Source organism: Embiotoca jacksoni, unplaced genomic scaffold (assembly GCF_022577435.1).
Source record: "Embiotoca jacksoni isolate LCO1_2020_lvr unplaced genomic scaffold, fEmbJac1.0.p SCAF_46, whole genome shotgun sequence".
Lineage (NCBI taxonomy): Eukaryota > Metazoa > Chordata > Actinopteri > Embiotocidae > Embiotoca > Embiotoca jacksoni.
This window is the reverse complement of record NW_027185399.1, coordinates 2,639,221-2,654,549: the sequence shown is the minus strand read 5'-3', so window position 1 is coordinate 2,654,549 and position 15,329 is coordinate 2,639,221. Positions and strand designations below refer to the sequence as shown.

Here is a 15,329-nt window from a genome sequence, read left to right as displayed (position 1 = left end):
ACGGAGAGTCTCAGGGGAGGAGCAGGAGGAGGAGGAAGAGGAGGAGGAAGAGGAGGAGGGGTTTCCATTTCACACATCAGATGAGCAGAAAGACTGACGAATAAAACACATTTCGTGGTCAGAACTTTTTTTGTTTCCCCCCAAAAATTATGTTTTGAAGTCGTTAAATGTTGAATTGGATTAAATTAAAACACAAAAACATTTAAATTTGCAGTAATATGAAGAACACAGCATCATCTTCATCTTCAATAAACTGACATCAGAAGGAGAGTTAAAATAAGATAACAAAAAAACTGAAAACTAGAAAAACTAAACTAGAATGAGACAAACAGCCAGACACAACAGGGAAGATCTGCCTTCAAAATAAGAGCATTGGTTTACTGGCACTTGAAAAAAAAAAAACAGGAAGTAAAGCATTTAAAATAAAATTAAACATGGATTGTCACTGTTATATCCACTATTAAGTTTTCAACAAATTGCAACTGTTAACTCACGGACTTTTGGCCTTTTTGCCATATATGAATGGGGTTTTTTTTTGCCTTTCTGCACAAAACTTTTAGCTTTTAAGCATTTATAAATTACTTTTAGTTATATATTGACTGTTATGTCAATATTGTTTAGATTTTCAGTCTTTTAAATATTACTGATGTGCTTATATGTTCTAGCTTTTTCACTAGTTTGTTATTTGTAGCTCAATTTCAATTGTTATATATATATATAAAATTTCTTTTCTATATCTGTCTTTGTCTTTTATCTAGTTTTAAAATGTTATATCCATAATTTTGAGTTTTCTCAGCATTTATCAATTACTTTTAGCTACACTTTGACTGATTTGCCAATATCTTTTAGATTCTCTATTCTTTTATTTTGTACTTTTCTATTATTTGTAGCTCAATTTAAACTGTTATACATTTATGTTGTATTTTTTAGTTTTATCTATTGTTCAAATGCTATATCCATAATTTTCTGTTTTTTAAACGTTTATTACTTTTTGTCAACAACAGTCTCTCTGTCTTTTTCTCGGAGCTTTATTTTGAAATTCCTAATGATACGAAGGCTACCTGTTGTGAGCTGGTTGGCTTGACAACGGAGCGAGGGGGAGGAGCCTGTCCACGCCGGAGACCAATGACACGACAGGTATCGCAACAGGTGAGCGCAGAACACACACCTGACACGCGCACACAGTTGCAGGCCGAGCCGGACTGAAGCAGAGGAGGTCGGCCGCGTCGCTGAAGAGACTCCTGGGACTCCACATCCTACCGACGGGAACCGGGAACCGGAGAAGCGAGGACCATCTCGCCGCCTCGGAGGGACGCTGCTCCGCCCGGTTTGGATTATTCCCGCCTTTAAAGTGTGAAATATTCCTTTAATAAGGACTCAGTGCGCCTCGCGGTGAGTCCTGGACTCTCCGGTCGTTTTGTTTCGGGCTCTCGGGACCGGCGGAGTGTGTTCGGTGTCTCCGGTGGGTGCTGACCTCCGGGCGGATTATCGACCGGTGATAATCTGCAGTTTGTTTTGATATTAATTCTCTGAAAGAAGACGACATGTCTCCAGACAGCAGCAGGTAGTTTCCGGACTTCGTCCAGCTGCTTTTTTTTTTGGATTGATTTGTTTGTTTGTTGGTCCATCACCGGAGGGGGAGGAGGGGGAGGAGGGGGGTTCATCCCGCTGACACCATGATCAGCTCGGAGGGCCTGAGGCCGGCCACCAACGGCAGGAAGCCGCTGGGGAAGCTCGCCTCCCGGCTGGAGGAGGTGAAGAACCCGTGGCGGCAGATCTCCACGCTGGAGCTGAGCCACAACGAGGCGGCCCGGCTGGCCACGGACGCGCTGCTGGAGCACGGAGAGAAGGAGTACCGGCGGGTCCTGGCCGAGGAGCGCGAGCTCAACTTCCTCTCCCCGCTGGAGGTCCGCTTCATCGCGCAGCACGCGGCCAGCAGCAAGGCGAGCGCCACCGAGAGTAACGGGCCCGGACCCCACGAACCGGACTTCGGGGATGGAGACGCCGTGTCCGAGCTCACCTCCGGGACTTACTTCCCCATGATGTCCGACGAGGAGCCGCCGATGCTGGAGCTCGGCTGGCCGGACTCCGGGGGGAGGTACGGACCGTCGGAGACCCAGATCTACTTCCAGAGGGACAAGTCGCACAACATCAAGGACCTCATCAGGTCCCTGATCAACAAAGCCAAAAAGGTGAGGAGGGTCCGGGGGCCACGACGGGGCCTCCAGGGGCACGTTTTATTAGGGACATATTTCATGTTGCCAGCAGGTTTCTAATTGGCTGATCAGTCCGTTAATCAATTCATATTATATTGATCATTTTTATGTGTAAAATGAAAGAAAACAGTACAAAATTGTTGTTTTATTTCCCTTCAAACCGACGTGAAGTCTTCAGATGTCACGTTTTGTCTCACCAGCTGGAAACTATTCAGTTTATTATCATTTATAACGAATTAAAGTATCAAATCTTCTCATTAGAGCAACAGAAAGGAGTAAAATAATAATTGACAGTCAGCTGTGACAGATCTTAAACTAACACTTTTTACTTCATGTTCAACCAGTTTATTAACATCTGCGTAAATGAAATGAACTGTAAACATGATGACACTTTTTTCCCCTTCAGGCTGTTTAAGAAGCCAAACTTTTCTGTCATGAATCATCCACGTCAAAGAACCAGCAAAGTTAAAGCCCCGCCCCCTCACTCATTAAAACTAGAATTTATTTCTTCTATTATTTAACTGGTATAAACATGATTTTGTGGCCAGTTTGGAGTTTATCAAGTCAATCAAACCTGCTTTGTGTTGCACCTTTCAGGTTGATCACAGCAGCTTCAGGTGATTTAATAAAGGCGGATGGAAATGAATCCAATAAAGTAGAAACTCATGGTTAAGATAAATAGAAACACTGCAAGCGAAATAAAAACAATAGAATGGATTTTAAAAAGGAAAAAATATCATTTTTGCAACATAAAAACCGTGAAATAAATAAAAAAGTCAGACTTAAATCACTTTTAATGAATAAATTAGATTCCACTTTATTTTTACTGCACACACAGTACGTGCACAATAATATAAACCCCAAAGACCCCAAACTCACCTCTAACTGAAGCTTTTATTTTGAAAAGTGTCGTACTTTCATATCCTTTTGGATTTCCTCGGTGATAAAAGAGTTAAAGTGGCGTGTGAACAACCAAAACAACCTCCTGAAAGTGACAAACGGCAGGCTGACGCCCGTTTTTTGTTTTTCCGTCCACCTGACTGCGTTATTTCACCCCGAGAGGTTCCTGCTGACAAACAGAGTCGGTCCGTCCGCCTGCTGCCGTGTTTGATCAACTCTTATCAGCCGCTCAGCTGGAGATCAGCTGGTCACACGGTCACTTCTTGATCCCTGATCCTTGATCCCTGATCAGAGAAATGTGGCTCTGAACTCACCGGCTGTTTGGTAGAAATAAAACATGGAAGGATTTTAAACTACAGACGCAAAGAAAACCTTCGTATACAGGAGACTCAAAACACAACCGCATCTTTGAGGTTGTTTTGTTTCTCTTTGTGTTTGTTTTGTGTCTTTGAGGTTGTTTTGTGTTGTGCTCTGACATTGTGTCTATTTTTAGTTGTTTATTTGACTTTCCCAACAGAGAAGTTGAGTCTCTCTGTAAACTGGGACTGTGCCCCATCGGGCCCCTGTCAGACTCCCGGGGCCCCTGTCAGACTCCCTGAGCCCCTGTCAGACTCCCGGGGCCCCTGTCAGACTCCCGGGGCCCCTGTCAGACTCCCTGAGCCCCTGTCAGACTCCCGGGGCCCCTGTCAGACTCCCTGAGCCCCTGTCAGTCTCCAGGGATGGGATGGTTGGTCCTTCGCTGGTGTTGATCTCGTAACAGTCGGTCTGCTAACAGACAGTCCGGCTCGCTGCCTGAGTCACTTCCTCCTTCTGTGCAGACAGACTCTCTTCAGGGTCTCTGAGTTTGTCTGTAATAAACCTGAACAGTGATATTTAAAAACAGTCTCTGCAACTCACCATTATCTTCTTTATCGATTAATCTGACGATAACTTTCTCGGCCGGTCGATCAGGTGTTCGATCTATAAACTGTTTCCATCACACAGATATTCAGTTTGAAAAACAGAACAGAGAAAAACAGATCAATGTTTACTTTAGATCGATCGTCTGATTTTAAAATGTTCCTCAAGTGGCTGCGATCTGATCGGTTCTTTATCTGATGTGTAGAATTGATCTTTGTGAAGCAGCAGAGATGATTGACTGGCAACTCTCTGAGGGTTCAGTGTGGGAGGACTCGTTGTGTACTGGTTGTTTTGCTGGTTGTTCACTGGTTGTTCACTGGTTGTTCACTGGTTGTTTACTGGTTGTTTATGTTCAGAGCAGAATGACGGGGTGTTTTGACCCCGGGGCCCCAGAACAGGTTGATCCAGCCCTGCAGACTCTGTGAAGCTGCGAGTCTCAAAAGCTGTAATTATCTTAAATTTTTAATTTATTGGGTCATAAACTCATTTTAATATCATATAGATCCACAAACAACTTCATCTGCAGCTGAGTCGCAAAATACACCAGAGATGAATGTAGAAATCCTAAATTTAAATTAAAGCTGTAATTATTTCTGTGGTGAACGGCTGAAAAATGTCTCTCTGGATTAAAATCACTGACAGACCTGGTAATGTTTCAGCTTTGAACTTGATCGATGGAGCTCTTTGAGCTGCAAAGAAACCAGTTAATTATTCTGTGATAATTTCTCTCAGCAGCTGAAAATCTTCCTCCAGCGATGTGCTCCAGTTTCTAACACAATGACCCATTAAAACAGATTCAGTCAGTAACGACTGCACAAACTGTACGACAACAAGTTTCTGAGTCACGTCTGAAAACCTGCAGCGGAAAAGTGACAAAATTAAACATCTTTCTAATCAAAACTGTGAACTAGAGAATAAATAACAGCCTTAAAAGAACACAGCAGGATTTCAGTCTTAGTATTTCTGAATCTCAGTGTTGTGATTATATTGGATATAAAAGTGTTCGTAGCTTCAGGTTCTGAAAAGTGAAGCTAGTGCAGAAGTGCCTTAAAGTGTGATGCCACCGATGACCACTAGGGGCTGTCTCTGTTTGTTCTCTGTTTGCCTTTTTATTAAATACATTTTCTTACACTGTGCTCTAACTTTCGCTGTTCTTTCCTCTCCGTGTCGTCTCTGCAGGTGATCGCCGTGGTGATGGACGTGTTCACGGACGTTGACCTGCTCTGTGACCTCATGGAGGCGTCCAACAAGCGCCGCGTCCCCGTCTACATCCTGCTGGACGAGAAGAACCTCGGCTACTTCACGGACATGTGCTCGGCGCTGGACATCCAGAACTCACACCTGAGCGTGAGTGCAGCACGTAACGTGTGTGTGTGTGTGTGTGTGTGTGTGTGTGTGTGTGTGTGTGTGTGTGTGTGTGTGTGTGTGTGTGCGCGCGTGTTCCCGTAAACCGTATTTTGCTGCCTCGGCAGTAAAATGTTTCTGCACTCGACTTCCAGAAGTCTCACTTTAGTGTCACAACAGAAGAAGACTTTGTCACGTTTTATTTTTCAGATCATTTCCTGGAAACTTTCCTCATATCTTACAAAAAATAGCGAATAACTCAGTTTCGTGCTCATTATTTTGAAAATTAAAAACTGTTAGTTGCTTTTTTTTTCCATCCAATTTTTAAGAGGAAAGTATTTGCTGTGTTTCATTTCTGTTGCTTCAGATTTGGTGGATATTTTCGAGTCAGAGTCATCAGGCTGTAATTTACTCACTAATTCACCTTTTCAGATTTCACATGGAAAATTTTCAAATAAAATTTAAAGTGGGTTGAACTCTATTTTCTGACACTTCTCTGAGTCCCAAAAAATATTATACAGTTAAAAACTACAGTTCATTATTTACTGCTAGAAAAGGTTTGATTAATAATGAACTATTGTCGGTCAGATATCGTTAAATATGTTCTCTCTGGTATTAAAAGAGTTTTGAATGTAAGTGCTTATCGTCCGTTAGCTTCTTCTATGGTTGTGTGTACCGTTTGTGTCTAACCGTGTGCGTTTGTGTGCAGAACATGCGTGTCCGCAGCGTCGCCGGCGACACCTACTGCACCAAGAACGGCAAGAAGTTCACGGGTCAGGTCCTGGAGAAGTTCATGATCATCGACTGCGAGGAGGTGATCGCCGGCTCCTACAGGTGAGAAACTCCTCATTCAGAAGCTCGTGCACAGGAACAAACCTTTCCAAGCTTCCTGCAGGCGTCACCAGGATGTTCTGGATTCACACGGCAGACTGCAAGCTTAAAGTGGTTTTCAGTTTAAGACAGAAGTTTGGACGTCCTGACTTCTGCTGCATCGATTTCAATCTCGGATTTGATTACCAAACTTCTGGAATTCCCCTTTAAAGGCAACGATCACGGTGTTCAAAGAGGACCGATGTGTCAGCTCACCACGTATGAACGTTAAAACAGGAGTCAGACGTCTGACGTTCACTCTCCTCCGATAAACAGGACGGACGTCAGTTTACAGCAGGAAGCCGGCGGAGCTCGCAGGTTTGCAATTGTCAGTGTGGAAAAGCAGCGTAACAAAGCTGCTGTTGTTGTGTGAAACTGTTTCAGGAATGTCTGAGTGACACCTGTAATTACAGATGCAGCTCAGCAGGGAAGAGACGGTCCGAGTTCGACTCCTTTTACTGCCGACGCTGCTCTTATTTTATGAGCTTTTCGTGTGTATTTTAGACCTTCCTTTTGTCCTGTTCGAGTTTCTTGAAGTCCTCACAGGATGATGGATTCCTTCGTACGTCTACAATCATCTGTTTCAGCATTTGCTCTTGAAAACTCAATTAAAATCACACAAATGTGCTCCAAACGGCTACAAACAGAAAAAAGACACTCAAAAAATGTTTAAAAATACACAAAATAATTAGGGAAAGACGCAAAACTACAACAAAGACATTTAAAATGACAGCAGAGACAAAACAAATACAAATAGATGCAAAATGATTCCAAAAAACATAAAACAACCACAAAATTACATTAAGCAACTTAAGAGACGAAAAATGACCACAAAAAGACTTAAATGAAAACAAATAGAGGCAAAATGACTGCAGACACATGAAATACACACAAAGTGACATAAAACGACTACACTGACTTTAAAGAAACTTAAAATGTTTACAAAGATCAAAAACAAGCGCAAAATGACCACAGAAATATAAAAGGACTGTAACTGCTTTCTGTTCGGCTGTTTTCAGGTGATTCTTCCTCTGGTTGACGTCATCGGTGGTCAAACATCCTTATTTCTACTGTTCCCATCGAACAGCTGTCAGATCAGAGCTCACTGCATCGAGGGTTGTCGTTGCATCCTGATTGCCGTCGACCTCGTGTTCAATCTGAAACTATTGTGTTGGAAAATAGTCCAAAAAGAAATGCGAGTCCTCAATGAATTCAAAGTTTTGGGTGAAGACCGAGTTGACGGTTGGTCTGAGTCTCTGCAGGAAGCGAGAGGAAGTCGGCGTGATGTCCCCTGAAGTGGTAGAACGGAGTGTGAGTGCGTCGTAGCGGTGAAGCTGGCGGACAAACCGTTCCCTAAAACTCTGGGGATTTTAACAACTTAGTGTCACAGAGGCGCTGTTGATAATTACTGTGTACTTCACGGGGTAATTATAACCGGGCTGATCCAACCTGAGGGGCCGTCCTCGCTAACAGCAGAATAGTACATTCCTCAGCTTTGTGAAATCACATTTACTGTGTGACATTTTAAGGTCGGCTGCTCACTCACTTTGTTCTCTAAAAGATGTAAATTCACAGAGAAAATTTTATGTTTAAACAACTGAGGGTCAAAATTACAAAGACGTTTGGAGTTTTTCCACCGACTGTTTGAAGATGAGATGTTTTCCAGAAGTACGAAGATGTAAATTTCTATTGAACTAGATATCTGCCTGCACACATCAAGCAGAGCAAGTTTTGATACGTCGTGACCGTTTATTCCCACATATTTGTGTCGAAGACAGCGCGTCCTCCGAGGTGCCTGGAGGACAAACTCGGGGATTAATTGGCAGCTCTCCTGGTTGTTGACTATAGAAAGATTAGTTATGGTTTGTACACATTCATTTTCACACGGGAACTGCCTCAAAAAGACAAGTATGAAAATGACTCATGTCAAGGGCCAAGATATACATTTTATCATCCAATTTTATTTATTCTTTGTCTTTAGATTCATATAAAACCTGTCAGAGATGATGGGTCATGCACACAAAATGTAAAAGTTTTCATGATGTGATTTTAATGAGTCTTATTAAACAGCCAACCAGCAGCTCGTAGTTTAAATCTCACCGTCTCCCTGCTCTGCCTTGCAGTCGCCCCGTTCACCTCCTTTATCCATCCAGAACATGGTGCTGTTGTTGTTGGAGGATTACCTGTTCCAGGTGTGTGGTAGTAACAAGGTTGGGCAAACTGACAGCCTTCAACTGTGCGGTTGCTGACTGGAATGAAGGCCGAGGCGGGAACAGATGCCAGGCAGCTCAGTCAGTATTATCTCCTCAGCAACCCCCCCCCCCCCTCTCCCAATCAACAACCAAAAAACAACCAACCAACAACAAATCAATAACCAACCAACCAACAATTCACCAATAATCACCAACCAGTCAACAAAAACCAAACGACTAATCAATATCAACCACAAAAACAATCAATAAGCTACCAACCTTTATGAGCGGAGCACCTTTTAAAATTAGTTCTTCAAGTCATTTAAAGTCCTCCGGTAGATTTGAACCGGAAACCTGATTGAGAGTTTTATGTTTATGATTGAACTTCAGTGGAAACTGTGACTCATGTTTGTAATTTTATGACTTCTTTGGTGCCAAAGCACAAAGTTGTCGCCTGTATTTGAACTTTATGATTGACGGTTTGTTGTCCGAGCTGTTTCTCGTCAGGACATCGCAGGTATTTAACTTCAGAGCCGTGAAAGTTCCTTAGTGCCGAGTGATTTACGGTCGGAAGACGTCCTGCAGGTTTCTAGCTTCTGTAAAAACTCTCGCTGTCTCAAGTCTTAAATGGCTTTTCAGTTATTGACAGACAAGATTTTATTCTTTTATTGGTCACTGAAAAGTTGTATTTAGTCGTCATGAGGTTGTTCAAAAAGTTCTTTGTTTTGATGGATTAATTAAACTGTAATAAATCTGAACACCTGCCAGAGGACTCGTTTGTACGAACGCTGCCAACAAAACTATCTGCAACGGTTCTTCAAGCCAGGTTTGAATATTTGTACATTTGAAGGTGCGTGACCTCTTTGGTGTTGGATTACATCTCTGATGCTTGACGACGGCGGAGAAACCGAAACCTTTATTTTCCATTTAGTGGAGAATCTGAAAATCCTCATCTTCTGCCATTAACGTGGTCTTTAACGTTCAGTCGTGAGCGTCTGATAACCGACAGATAAAATGGTGAAAACATCTCGGAGTTCTTCTGCAGGTCACATCGGTTCATTCAATAATATCATGAGGAATTGTTGCTTTGCATTTAGGAAACCATGAAGATTTTCTGCAGTCATGACAGTAATAGATATAAACATGAACTTTCAGAAAGCGGTCTGTCACGTGTTGCGTTCTCCCGACCTCTGACCCCTGACCTCCGACCTCTGACCTCCGTATCTCTGAACTCGTCTGAGAGGATTATTTCTGCTGCTGAGCCAGACGTCCTCGCTGTTCGTGCACCTGTCGTCTGCTGCGGGCAGATAAACTGATGAGTCACCACGATGACTCATCATCATCATCATCATCATCATTCAGGAAGTAGTTAACGCTCCCTCAGGAAGAACACAGTCATCTTCTTATCCTGAATCTCATCTGACTCTCCGATCTGCATCAACTCCTCATTAATCAAACGCTGCCGTCTACATTTAAATATTACCGTAATAAATGCTTCATCTCTCTTTGAAATGGGAAAGCAGATGATGACAGAGGAGTTGGGTGTCTGTGTCTCCTCTCCAGCTTCACCTGGCTCTCCGCTCAGGTGCACAGCAACATGGTGATGCATTTCTCCGGTCGCATCGCCGACAGCTTCGACCGGGAGTTTCGCTGCCTGTACGCCGACTCGCAGATCATCGACTGCTTCTTCAACCCGGAGGAGGAGGGGATGCCCTACTACCCGCCGTACCCGGCCATGATGGCCCCCGGCCCGGGCATGGGGCTCAGCCCGGGTCTGGATCTACTGTCGGAGAGGTACAAACGTTATTCAGTGTAAAGTACAGTAAGACATAAAATACGGAGAAACAATGGAGGAAAAATCCTTTCAAGAAACATACTTCTAATTCTATTTACTAAAATGTTGTATGTTTTCTTTTCTAACGGTCACCAGCTGTAAAATAACAAAAGATATTTAAACAATTATTTTTTGGGGACAAAAATGAGCCGAAAACTTGAAATTGATTCATTGATCTGATTTCATGACCAACACTTTGTTTATAACTTTGGTTTATTTCAAGCTGAAGTGTTTCCCACAGACGATCAGGTCAGTCAGGAAGTTATCCCCAGAAGGAGATCCTTAATAAAGTGAAATATCTGGTTTAGGCGGTTTATTTCTTGGTTTTCCGTTCAGTCAGACTGGAAACAAACATTTAAACAAATTTCTGTAGAAACCAGATGTTTGACTCCTCGTTTCCCAGATCGGTAAATTTTGGCCATACAGGCACATCTTGTATAAAAGAAGCCATGAAAACTGTCATGCAGCTGGTGAACGATATGATTTATGGATGTATTTCAACTCTGATCGTATTTCCGTGTGCTGATCTTCTCCAGCAGGCAGCGGGACCGAGTGTGCTCCGAAAACTCCAGCAGCCAATCGAGTAGCAGCGTCTCCAGCGTGAAGGCAGCACCGGGAATGACCTCGAACACCGTCTACAAGGTCACCCAAGGTCACGACAAGAAGGAGTCGGTCGGCAACTCTCACCTGAGCCCCGAGAGGAGAGGAGGAGGCGGCGACTGGTCGGGAGGACAAACGCCGACGTCGGGGGTTCGAGGCCCGGCTAACGGAGGAAGCAATCACGGTTCGGGTCCGTCGCTGCCCTACGGCCAGACGATGGGCATCGAGTGGAACAAGCCCAACTCCGCGGACGCGATGCGGCCGAACATGGGCGCCGTCTCCTCCAAGTTCCAGGGGCTGGGAATATACGACCACAAACCCAGTCTGTTCCACGGCGCCGGGCGCGAGGCCGGCACCACCAACCCGAACCTGAACCCCAAGACCCAGACCGGCTCCCCGCTCAGCGACAGCAAACCCGTCCCCAAGCAGAGGACTCCCCCCAGCCAGTTCCTCAACAAGCTGTCGGACCTCTTCCTGCCGCCCTCCAAAGACAAAGACGCCTACAACTACCGGGGGTCTCCGTCCCCTCTCGGCTCCTCGCCGTGGGGCGGACCGGACCTCTCCCAGCCCGAGCCGGAGAGCCAGCAGAGCCCGCCGCCGCCGTCTCCGGGCGTCTTCATAAACCGGCAGGACCAGAAGAGGATGACGCTGGGCCACAGCAAGCTGGACCTCGTCAACCATTACAACAACAAGATGAAGTCCAAGCAGGTGTACAGCCGCTTCGAGCTCAAGAGCAGCAACTAGACCCGGATCTTCCTTTTCGACATTCCTCCGGTGTCGCTCCAACTCACGGGGAAAAGACTCCGAACAAACTTAGAGGTTGTTTTTCTTAAGTTAAGTCTTCGTCGCATCTCGGACATAAATCACAAGCCCTTCCTCTTCTTCCACGGTTGACAACTCCTCCAGGAGGTCCAGCCACCGCCGCCACGTTGGCTCGTTTCGTCTTTCTACTCTTGAAACCATTAAGCCTCTTTTTTTAATTTTTATTTCCAGGACCAATTACAAGTACAGAAGGTCGTGGCTTCTTGTTGGTCTGTAGTTTACCAAAAACATGACGTCAACAAAACTTAAAACTCATCTGTGAAATTCATCAACCGAATATTGATGCATTAAAAACACAGATGAGAACGTGAATTCTTTGGCCTCAACACTGCAGGGACTTCCATGAGGGTTTGATTTTCTACTCACTTTTATACATTTGGACAATCTCAAGCTAAAATTTTACGTCTCAACTTTTATGTAGAGAAATATAAAGTTATGATGCTGCAGTTATTGTGCACATTTTTCTAGCAATGATAAAATCATTTTTGTACATATTTGTAGAAACAGTGCTGAAGTCTTCTTTTTGATTCGTGGATGGAAATAATTCGCTTTTTTGAGTTTTCATTGTATAGAGACCTGTAAATAAAACGGCCACTAACTTACGTTTGCAGCAATTTTCCATGAAAGTGTTTCAACGCTCTTGTAATCGATCAACGGTCCTGATGTGGTGAATTTGGTCGATGCCACTGAAACTCCTCAATTCTCCAGAACGAATTTGATAAAAAAAAAGAAAAAGAATCAAAAGAATTTATTATTACAAATTTTTTTGCACACAGCGTGCTAACCTGAAAACATTATACGTAGACGGACGGTCGTGAGCGTAGCTACTAGCGTTACGAGCTATCGATGCATTAGCCTAAGAAGCTAACGTTAGCCGATAATGTTTCAGGATGTAAACGTTGAGGTCGCGTCAGTAACAGAAAGACGCTCAACAATTTATTTAATTAACGATTAAACTGCCAAGTGTTTTTTTTTTTTTTGTGTAATTGATTTAATCTATGAAATGTAAAAAAAAATGACACTCAAACTTTCGCGGAGCAGAAAATAAGAACTTCTGTAATCGCTGTTTGTTTTTCAACCAAAAAGTCCTTAAAAACCCAGAAATGTTTACGTTATGTATAAAGACACATAACGGTCTGGATGGACAGACGAGGATTGTTTACTGTTTATTTTTTGTGAAAAATTAATAAAATGATCAATCGAATAGCAAAATAATTGCTCATTAATTTTCTGTGGATTAATTAATTAACTCTATTTTTCAGTTCTGTAGGTAAACAAGTCTGAATACAATCTGAGGATATAAATCCCATTCAGAGACTAATTTTATAATTGGGATTGTTTTGATGTTTAAAGAACAAACTTCTTCCCGGTTATTTTCCTGATGCGTCCAACAACTCGTGCCTTCATCGTCCTGCCTTAAGAGTTACAATCATTTCAGGCCAAACACCGATAGATTTATCATTTAAGGTACAAACACGCCGACTCGTTCACCGCAGGAACTAATCCGGCTTGTAAACATCAACAAGCTGTGAGAGGATATTTCCTCCTGCTGCTGTGACTCGTTGTATTTCTGGGTTTTTGGGTGTAAACGGAGGAACTGGAGCTCAAAGCGTTCACAGTCGTTCTCATGTTTGTTACGTCGGTTTATAACAAGCCGTGTTTATATCATTAGTTTCTTCTGAACGTCGTCACAGGATTGTTTCTTCACGCTGAACATTTTTACAGCAAACAGGATCTTTTTCAGAATTGTACATTTGTACATAAATAGTTGAAACATGAGTTATGATTGTTTGTATTTACATGTTATATTTAGAGATGAGGTGCTCTGATGTTGTTACCATAGCAATAACGATTAATAATGATCAATTATTTTGATATGTGTTTGTGTTTTTGTTTACTGCTCATATTAATGGGCGTTTTATGCGGTTTTGTTTTGGTCAGTAATGTGCATTTTATTGTAAATAATTTGGGATTTGTTTTTTCTTTCTTTGTTGTTGTTAAAGAAACAACTCTTCAACTGATTTATTTTATTTGTACAATTTGTTATTCACTGGAGAATGTGAACTTTAAAGTTTAATTTCTGTGTTTAATTTGTAAAATGGATGAGATTTAATAAAAACAAAAAAAAAGGTTAAGGAAAACTGACCAGTGTCCACTTTGTCTGCGAAAACAACCAAAATGTAAATAATGTTACATTAAAAGTGACATTTCAAACGAGAACTTCGACAAAATATGAAATTATTATCTGGATTTTACAACTTATCAGGAAAATTAGGCTAGTGGGTTAGCATGCTAACATCAGTCAAAGTCTCAAATAAAATAAAATAATTGACAACACGTCAACAGGCAATTTATTATGTTTCATTTTAATGTTTTCAATATAAATATAATATAAAAATTCTACATTGCCCCTTTAATTAAACTTGAATTTGCCTCATCCACTTCCGGTTCAGCTTCCGGAACACCTGAGCTCAGAGAAGCAGAAGGCGGGAGGTTTCCGTCTCTGACTCGGCAGGTAAACGGTTTATTCCGGCAGAACCGGAGCCGGTGTTTGTTGACGCGGTGGAGAAAATAACCGGGACGCTGTTGGGGGAGTTTTACTTTGTTTTTGTCGCGTTTAAATGACGTTTTGTTTCAGATGGTGTCAGCTGACTCTGTTTTTCCGTCATGATAAAATTAATGGAAGTAAAAGTAATATTTTTCTTGACATGATATTTTTTATTTTTATTTCGTACTTGTCCAGAACATCGTGGGAGTCTTCACACGTGTGTAGCCGTGGTAGACGGCGCATGCGCAAAGGAAGCCAGGTATCCCGTCCGGCACCGGGATCAGCTGACGGACCGTTTGAGGTGCTGCTGCAGCAGGTTGGTCCGTTTGAGTTCGTTCACTCCCAGATGAACTAATTGAAATGAAACTCGGAAGTTAAATTGCTCATGTTGGATTTGATTGATGTTTGAGTTGAACCTTGATTGTGTTTGTTTCTGTAAAAGTTATACTGAAAGGTTCAATTATTATTATTTTATTTTAAATGGGGATTTTTAAGGAGTACTTTTGAAGTCTTATTCGATGGCCAGTAATAGTTGATTCAGAGTGTAACTGACCAGATGTGTGAATTTATTCTCCCTACCAGCATATTTGTTTCATTTAAAATCTGTTTGTCATTGACTTTAATTGGTTTTAAAACACTAAGTTTGTGTTTATGACGGCAGTTTGTCTCATTACACTTAATTTCCGGTCTTCTTTGAGGTTATTGTGTTTATGTAAATTATTGCATTGTTGCATTCACTCAAAGCAGCACAGAAGCTCGACTGCGTGTCTGAATACGGCTCGATTTAATATTTGTGTGTATTTATGTATATTTATAGTTGTAGTGCCCCCCCACCAGTACTTTAGGTTCTTCCTGCCAGGAAGTCGCAGGGTCGCCGCTCGAACAATGTGAGCGAATAAAAACTGAACTGACAGAAATACACAACAATGAAGAATCCAAGAAACGTTTTCCACAAACTCCCAGAACCGGACGGGACAATGAAGCCGTCAGAAATCCGTCATCCAGCCGGGACAGAAATATCTCTTTATCACCATTGGAAGATTTTTCAGTCACTTTGAGCTCCGGTTTGTTTTCTAAAGTCACAACCTCAGCAGGATCCCGTG

General features: G+C 42.6%; 1 protein-coding gene across 2 annotated transcripts; it reads left to right on the top strand.

The window, feature by feature from the left end:
* Nucleotides 1-1,571: 1,571 nt before the first annotated feature.
* fam83c (family with sequence similarity 83 member C) lies at nt 1,572-13,809 on the top strand. 2 transcript variants are annotated; one of them, XM_069169700.1, is made up of 5 exons: nt 1,572-2,192; nt 5,196-5,363; nt 6,070-6,194; nt 9,986-10,216; nt 10,796-13,809. In XM_069169700.1, exons 1-5 carry the CDS (start codon nt 1,677-1,679, stop codon nt 11,598-11,600), a joined length of 1,845 nt encoding a protein of 614 aa, XP_069025801.1. In that variant the 5' UTR covers nt 1,572-1,676; the 3' UTR covers nt 11,601-13,809. The 2 variants fall into 2 exon arrangements, with proteins under 2 accessions (XP_069025801.1, XP_069025800.1); XM_069169699.1 differs by having other exon boundaries at nt 10,793-13,809.
* The last annotated feature ends 1,520 nt before the right edge of the window (nt 13,810-15,329 follow it).

Excerpts from the sequence above, each read along its gene's own strand:
- fam83c (XM_069169699.1), top strand. The coding sequence starts at position 1,677 with ATGATCAGCTCGGAGGGCCTGAGGCCGGCCACCAACGGCAGGAAGCCG. Across the intron at positions 2,193-5,195 it reads TGATCAACAAAGCCAAAAAG|GTGATCGCCGTGGTGATGGA; the intron begins GTGAGGAGGGTC and ends TCGTCTCTGCAG. Across the intron at positions 10,217-10,792 it reads CTGGATCTACTGTCGGAGAG|CAGGCAGCGGGACCGAGTGT; the intron begins GTACAAACGTTA and ends GATCTTCTCCAG.